The sequence below is a fragment of the Pteropus alecto genome, unplaced genomic scaffold, assembly GCF_000325575.1.
Source record: "Pteropus alecto unplaced genomic scaffold, ASM32557v1 scaffold30, whole genome shotgun sequence".
Classification (NCBI taxonomy): domain Eukaryota; kingdom Metazoa; phylum Chordata; class Mammalia; order Chiroptera; family Pteropodidae; genus Pteropus; species Pteropus alecto.
The window spans coordinates 337804-345910 of record NW_006429782.1 but is presented as its reverse complement, the minus strand read 5'-3'; the positions used below and the strand labels follow the sequence as shown (position 1 = coordinate 345910).

At 66.8% G+C, this 8107-nt stretch overlaps 1 protein-coding gene across 1 annotated transcript in view; it reads right to left on the bottom strand.

The window, feature by feature from the left end:
* Nucleotides 1-6325, bottom strand: part of ARID3A (AT-rich interaction domain 3A) — a 25871-nt gene extending 19546 nt beyond the window's left edge. Inside the window, exons 1-3 of the mRNA XM_015600034.1 lie at nt 6303-6325; nt 5793-6254; nt 4736-5066 (exon numbers count right to left, since the gene is read on the bottom strand). Coding sequence (XP_015455520.1) covers nt 4736-5066; nt 5793-6254; nt 6303-6325 — 816 coding nt within the window. The remainder of the gene's footprint in view (nt 1-4735; nt 5067-5792; nt 6255-6302) is intronic.
* Between the last annotated feature and the right edge of the window lie 1782 nt (nt 6326-8107).

The following is an 8107-nucleotide window of genomic DNA, read 5'->3' as shown; positions in this document are numbered from 1 at the left end:
CACAGCCGCTTTGATGAGGCAGGCACCGCGGGGAGGAGGAGGCTCCCCCAGGGGCTTCCCGACAGCCCTCCCCGCCCCCACGGCCCAGGGCACCTCCGGAGGATGCCTGGTGCCGGAGCTGGCCCCCAGGACGCCCGGGGCCTGGCCGGTCCCCCTGTCACCAGATGGGCTCAGAACCCAAGTCTGGCCTGGCCTCTGCCCAGAATACTGTCCTCCCCTGAGGATTCTGACCCCTCTCTCTCCCCGCAGACCCCAGGTCCTCCCGGCATCTCCCCCGCTTCCCAGCTCCAAGCCCTGCAAGATCCCCTTTCGCTGGCCCTAACGTTCTACCCGCCTTTCCCTTCCCACCTTAGGCTCCAGCCACACGGTTCCAAGCAGCAGACACCCCCTGCCCCCCCACAGACCCTCACGCGCCCTGCGAAGCCCCAGCTCCAATGCCCCTCCCTCTGGACTGCCTTCCCCCCAGTCCTCCCCTCCAGCCCAGCCCGAAACCCTCGGGGCTGAGTGCCATGTCCTGCTCTGACACCCCCAGCCTGGGGACCCCCCAGCAGGATGAAGCAAAGGTGTGCCACCTCCCCCACCCCGCCGAGTCCCCCACTTCCAGCCACCGCCCCCACCCCACCTGGAAAAGCACCCATGGGGACGCACACGGAGCCAGCAGCGGCAGACACTGCGTTCAGGTACTGGCCGCAGGCAGAGGTGAGGGTGGGAAAAACACCCCCAGCAAGAGCGGGTCCGGCTCGGCGCTGGCTGGAGCCGTCCAGACCCCTGCAGGATCACGTTTCTGGGGTATGTGCTCGAGTCAGGCTCGGAAACACCGCAGCTGACGCTGGCCGTGTTGGGGGACGGGGGTGGGGGGGTACAGTGGCCTCTGCACGAAAATGGCATCCAGAGTTATTCCTGAAACCGAGAACGGACTTAAAATATACATAAGTGTAATTTTCGTAACTTAAAAAATCTAAACGAGCCGAAACGGCCAGAACAAAAACATGTGCGATCCGGTCACACTGCTGAAAATGCCGCTGAGGCCCTCGGCTTCGCCTCCCAGATCCTGGACCTGTATTGGGGGACACGCACTCAGGGCGGACAGGACACCCCCAGAATAAAACATGCCCCAGGAGGAGAGCGGGGGCTGGGCATGGCCCAGGGCGAGGACGTGGTGGCCACTGGGGCTGCTGGAGGCTGTGCCCGAGTGCCCAGTACCCAGCACGACCGAGCACGGGGTCTCAACGCCCCGACCAGAGGCCCTGGACCAACCGCCTCCATTTCAAACTGAAGCTCAGTGAGGAGACCAGGCTCCCCGAAAACCCTGCCCCTCACCGCCTACCCACTCCCCAGGACGTGCTGGGGCCCATGCACCCAGGGTACCGACCCCAGCTCTGACATCGCTCCCACGGCAAGCGACTTCCCGGCTCCAGCCCTGGTCTGCACTGTGACAGGGCCCGTGGCAGTTCCTCCCGTGGGATCCGGAGAGTACACGAGACACGACATCAGACGCTTCCTGCACACAGTCAAGTGACAAACACACTAGACCTGTCCCCTCTACAAACACATCTGAGCTCCCGTCAAGTTACGCGCCACCCGGACGTCGCCTTGGAAAACGGGAAAAACGTCGCAACGTTGAGCGCCAGTCGAAACCGCCGTGAGACCCGTGAGTGGCGGTGAGGACCGAGAAACGCCTCGCGCGCGGGCAGCGGGACGCGCCCCGCGGGGCCTCAGCACGTCGGTCCCCACCTCGCCCCACGGTGCGCGAGTCACGAGCATGGTCACGGCAGCTGGAGGCGGGAGCCCGAGTGCCCGTCCACATGGGGGGCCTTACTTGGCCCTAAAAGGGGGGAGGTGCTGGCACACGCCACGACGCGGACGGACCCCGAACACGCGACGCTCAGCGAGACACGCCGGACACACGGGCCACGTGGGGTGTGACTCCATGTACGTGACACGTCCAGAACGGGCACGTCCACGGGGATGAGAAGTGGGCGAGTGGGTGTCAGGGGCTGGGGAGGAGCATGGGGGTGACTGCTGATGCGGACGGGGCTGCTTCTAGGAGCGATGGAACATTCTGGAACTAGACAGAGGAGATGGTTCCACAGCTGTCGACGTGCGGACACGCCTCTCGACTGTACACTTTAAACGGGCAAGTTACGTGCTGTTCCTCTTACGTTATCGAAGCTGCTAAAACACTCGACATTTTCGGTAGAACGGTTCAGACTGAAAACCTGAGTCCTTCTACGGCCAAAGACCTGTATTACGAGTTTGGGGCTTCAAATCTCACAGTGGCACATTCTAGAGCCCAGGCCTAGCCGTGTGGGTAACGAACTACCAGGACGTCACCAGCATGCAGCATCTGACGCCAGCAGGCTGTGAGCCTGACCGCCGACCGTGATGCAGCCCGGTCCCCGGCCAGCAGCTCCCGGCACGCCGGCCTCTGTCAGCACACGCCCCGGGGACCGCACGGCTTGAGGCTCGGCTCCAGGTTTTCCTGGAAAGGTTCCGTGGCCACGAGCCCGCTGCTCCCGGCTCTCCCCGCCTGGCCACCCCCCAGCCCCTAGCCAGCAGCAGAACTTCACGGCCGTCGCGGCTTTTCGGGCGGAAGTCGGCCCCAGGCCCTGCCAAGACCGGGAGGAAGACGCAGACGTGATGCCAAGTGGGCGGCCGGCCGGCTGGGCTGCCACGTGCCAGGAAGGGGGTGGGGTGGCGCCAGAGTCAACAGGGCCTCTGACATCTGCCGGCTGGCTGGGCCCCGGCCACTGTTGACACTGGCTGCACAGGTGCCTGGCCAGCTGGGCGGGTGGGAGGCGCGGCCACTGGCCCTTTCAGTGGGGCAGGAGTAAGCTCCCAGCACGGCGGCGCGGCCCCTCACTGGTCAAGACGGCCCAGGAAACACAGCTGGGCATTCGAGCCAGGCCAGGTGCCACCCCAGGACCCGAGCACGTGGCTTCCTGTGCCGGGCTCGCCGCCCCTCCCTGAGGCCCGGCTCGTTCTCCCCGACGCATCGGCTTTGCCAGCACGGATGCCGAGCCCGTCCATGACCGCCGGCTACCACTGCCGTTTACCTGTTTCCTGACCACTCACCGCAAGGACGACCCCGAGTGACTGCGTGACACCAGTCCCCGGCCCTCTGGCCTCGGTCTGCCCCGCGACCCAGCCCTGCGTGGCCTCAGACTTCACCATCACACCTGGACAGGTGGGATGCTGGTGCCCGAGGCCCTCTACTCCCGACACGCCAAGCGGGCTTTGGTATCTGGGCTTCTGACCCCTTGTGCCTGCCCACCTGGTCACCCTGTTCCTCCGGGCTGGCCGTGACTCTGAGAGACTGGGCCGTCTGCCCAGCTCTGGCCCCCAGCCCGGGGCTCCCTGAGGGCTGTGTTCAGGACAGATGGCAAATACGTGAACCAACGCGCACGGCTCGCCCAGATAGCCCAGCCGCTGAGGGAACCCAGAGGCCCGGGTCTCAGGGCCCGGAAGACTCCGCCCAGGGCCGTGCCTCAGTTTCTCATCTGCCAAACGGGCTGGGCGGCCACCCAGCAAGCATTCCTTCCGAAAGGGAGGGGAAACTAAGGCAGGGAGTGGGGTGGTGCCATTGGCCAGGTTGCAGGCTCAGGCCGGTGTCCAGGGGGCAGCCAGGGCCATGCGTGGGGTGGAGCTGGCCTTGCCCTCAGCAGGTGACGTCTGCTGGCTGTCATTCTACCAGAAGGCACCGCCATCGGCATGCCAGGACTGGGCAGGAGGTGACAGTGCCCCACCCAGCCTGAGATGCCGGGGCAGGGACCTGCGGATCAGCTCTCCCCGCCATCCTCGGAGCTGGCTGTGCCCGCCCAGGGACATGTCCCTGTCAGTCCCACCGCGGCCCCCAGCTCATCCCCCTGGGTCCGGTTCCCAGCTATGCAGGGCACGTGTGAAACTTTTTGAGGGCCTGCACCGCATCCCGGATGGCTGCTGGGTCCCAACACCTTGGCCCCCCGCTCCCGAGGGAGGCTGATGGGGACTCCCTGGCTTTGGGTCCCTGGAGGTCAGCACCAGCCTGTTCCTCGGGAGGCCCCGAGGGTGGCCGGACCTGGCCTGCCTGCCGAGGCCCCGCAGCCCACCCGGGAGCCGGCGAGGACGGGCGCTGGGCCACGGGGGTCGGGCCAGGGCCCAGCTGGCCGCGGGGGGAATGCGAGCCCCACTGGCCGCCCGGCCGCCATCTGGTTTCCATCTGCCCAGCCCAGCTCGGCCCAACTTCAAAGGGCGCCCCGCCCGGCCACTTCCTCTGCCCTGGCCGTGCGGGAAGGCACCAGGACGGCCGGCTTCCTCCCCAGCCCTGCGGAGCCCCAGGGAGCCGCTTGGCACCCACACCAAGGCGGCTGCCTCCCGCCAGACCCGCCCCAGCCGCCGGAGCCTCCGGGAAGGGGCCCCCACGCCGCCCACGAAGCCTCTGCCCCCACGTCAGGAGCCACACGCAGCCCACGCTGTGCCCCCTCCAGACACACGGCCTTTGCTTGGGCTGTCCCCTCTGCTCTGTCCCTCTGCTCAGCCTACTGCTGCAGACACCAGGGGCCCCCGAACTTCTCCCTCCTGGCTCGTGGCCCCCACATCTGTGCATTTAACGACCGGACCATCTCACCCACGGGACCCCAGTGCCCGGCTCGGCACCCACACGTGAAGGCAAACACCAGGCACCGGGGCTGGCCGGCAGGACTCCGGTGACAGCGGTGTGCCCTGCTTCACGGCCCCAGCACGAGACGCGACGCACCTGCTTGAACTGCTCCTCGTATGTCCAGTCCCCGTGGTCAGGAGGCTGCAGCTGGGGGGCCACGTGGGCCACGCCCCCAGGGTGGGCCGGGCCGGCCCCTGCTCGCTCCTGGCCACCCGGCACGCGGGGCCCGCCGTCACCGCCACGGAAGGCCTGGGGCGGTGGGGCCTTGCGGGGGAGCAGAGCAGCATGGCCCAGGCCAGTAGAACTGGGGGGCCCGAGCCCCTCTTCATCCTCGTAGTCCTCCTCGTCCTCGTCCTCATCCCCGTCCTCGTCCCCCAGGTCTTCCTCCAGCTCCTCCTCCTCCTCCTCCTCTTCCCATTTCGGCTTCCTGGGGGTGGCAGAGGGCAGAGGTCAGCGGAAGGGCGCCAGCTCGCCCCCACCGGGCAAGGCCGGCTCCTCGTCCAGCCTGGGTTTCCCTGTCAGCTGGCTGATGACAGGACCTGCTTGCCTTGTCCCCAGCGAACTCTGATGACCGGAGCTGATCCCTCGGCACACACCGCAGCCCCCGCCCGTGCCAACCAGCTCCCCTCACCGCCTCTGCTGGGCCGTGAGTGCCAGGCGGTTCCTGCCTCGGGGCCTTTGCTCGGGCTGCTCCCGCCACCAGGCATGCCCTTCCAGGCTCCCCCTGGCCCCTGGGGGCCGTCACTTCTGCAAGGAGCCCTCTGCCCACCACGCTAGAAAGCTGACCTCCAACCCCAGCTTCATGTTCTCAGTGGCCCCATCACAACCTGCTTATTCAACTAGAAGACCCCCCACAAAGACCCCCTCCCGCCAGTGACGGGCCCCGGCCACGTGTGGCGAGCTCCATTCAAGTTAAGAGGAAAACAAGCTACACACGCAAACCCTCCACTGTGTGGGACACTTTTCACGTGATCGACAACCACGTGTAACTGGTGGCCCCCACACTGGGCGGTGCAGAGGGAGACCGTGTCCACTGTCATCCAGAAAGTTCTAAGGCTGCCGCTTCCTTGGGGGATTCGTCCTGCCCTTACACCCGTGTCCCCAGCGCCTAGACACACCCGCTCAGTGCGCAAAGTGCGCAGAGGCCACTCACAGGTCATCGTCAGAGCCCAAGTCGTCCAAGTGTCTGTCGCCTTCGGCAAGTCCTGGCACCTCTCTGCCTGGGCCGGGAGAGCCGGCTGCCCCCTCCTGGGCCGTGTCCTCATCCTCCGAGCCGGGCGGCCCGTCCTCAGAGCCACTGGGGCTGGGTGCAGGTCCGAGGCCGGCCGCAGCAGCCCGCATGGCGGCCAGCGCGGCCATCTGCGCCCGCTGCATTCGGGCGTTCTCGGGGTCTCTGTCCTCATCCGAGGGCACCCTGGCACGGGCCGGGGGGCCAGCGGGGGCCTCGGGCGGAGGCGGCTGCCGGGCCTCCAGAGGGGGGGCCCGGCCGCACTGCAGTGTGGGGGCCGCGGGGGAGCCGGGGCAGTGCAGGGTGGCGGGGGGCGGGGCCACGGGGCTCAGGCCGAGGGCTGGCGGGGCATGCCAGCGGACGATCGCCGCCTTCTCACGCTGGGCACTGCGGGGCAGCGGCTGGTGTCCAGCTCATTTGGGTGTTTGCAGAAACCTGGGGGCAGCAAGAGAGGCCATCAGACCCTACGTGTGGGGGCCGCGGGGGAGCCGGGGCAGTGCAGGGTGGCGGGGGGCGGGGCCACGGGGCTCAGGCCGAGGGCTGGCGGGGCATGCCAGCGGACGATCGCCGCCTTCTCACGCTGGGCACTGCGGGGCAGCGGCTGGTGTCCAGCTCATTTGGGTGTTTGCAGAAACCTGGGGGCAGCAAGAGAGGCCATCAGACCCTACTGGTCCCCTCGCACCTTCCTCCCCATAGAGATGGGACCGCAAAGGCCTCTGGGAAAACCCCTCCCATCCTGGTGCAAACCCAGAGGCCTCCCTAGAGGCGGAGGAGCGCTCTCCCCATCCGCCCCCCTCTGTCCGCTCTCCAGAGGGCTAGGAAGTGGGGTTACCCCGCTCTGGACTCCCGAGGATCTCAAGGCGGCCCCCACCCGTCTGGGCCACAGAGAAACACGCAGTCGCCCACCGCACCTTCCGCGAAGAGCGTGAATTATTGCTTCATAAACGCAGCGGGGCGGGCTGGGGGGTGGGGGCGCCACGGGACATTCCTGGCCTCTGATTGGCTACAGCCGTCTGCCAGACACCAGAGTCCAGGTGGATTCTGGGTTCTGGTTCCGGGTTCCAGGTGCTGGTGCCCCTGGCCCAGAGGGCTCCAGGCACCCTCCCATCCTCAGGCTAACAGAGACGATGGCCGGCCCGGACTCGAGCGCCTGCCTTGTAGGGACCCTGGACTAGCCCTTCCCCATTCACGCTCTCGGCCCTAAGCCTACACCTCTCTGGGCCTCAGTGTCCCTATGTGCAAAATGGTGTCGTAACTGCGCCCACCTCCCTGTGCTCGGGAAGAGACAGAGTGAGTTTCTCATGGGGACAGGCCCATGTCACCACCGAGTCAGGGAAGGAGGCACCAGGTGATGCCTACTCCACAGATGAGAGAAAGTGAGGCTCGAAATGGCCTTGCTAGCCCAGATCTGAGACTCCCCGCTGCCCTTGGAGACCCCAAGCGAGGTCAGCATCCCAGAATGCAACGTGCTCTGCCCCCAGCCAGGGGTTGCCAGGGACGCCCAGGGATGTCCCAGAGCCTGGCACAGCCCCCCACCCCAGTCCAGTCACACCCCCCACCCGCCCAGGCCGCCAATAAAACAGATGGGCAGAACCCAACAGGCCCGGTGGTGACACCCCAGATGGTACATCACAGGGACAGGTGGGAAGGCAGGAGGGTCCAGGAGGCAGGCCCCTCACCCTGCACATGAACTCTCCAAAGGTCCTAAGCCACTCCTGGGGCAGGGGCTCCTGGGGCAGGGGCTCCTGGCCGAGGCTAGGTCACCACGCTGGCTCCGTGCTAAGAGCCTGGCCCCACCCAGGGGAGTTCTGCAGCACAGGCCCCCAAACCTCACCAGTCTTGGGAGGATGAGCCACAGCCACCCAGTGGCCCTGGCCTTCCACCTTTTCTCCCCAACCAGGCCAGACGCCCTTTACCCAGGCCTCCTGGGGCTTCCCGCAGGACGGGTAAAAGGGCAATGCGGGGGCACAGGCGAGTGGCCCCTGTAAAAAAGTGGGAAGGGCCATGTGCCCAAAGGACCTGAGTGTCCAGCAGGAGCAGGGGTCCCCGGGCACAAAGACCCTCTCAGAGGCCACGGTGCTCAAGAGTCACCAGCACAGCAAAGCAGCACCCCGCCCCCCTTCTCCCCCCACCAGCCCCAAGAAGTGCTGAGGGGACATTTCTCACCCAGTGTCTAGTCTGGTCCTGCCCCTCCCCCCCACCTTTGACAACTTCAAGACAAGCCCCCCCCCCCGGAAAAG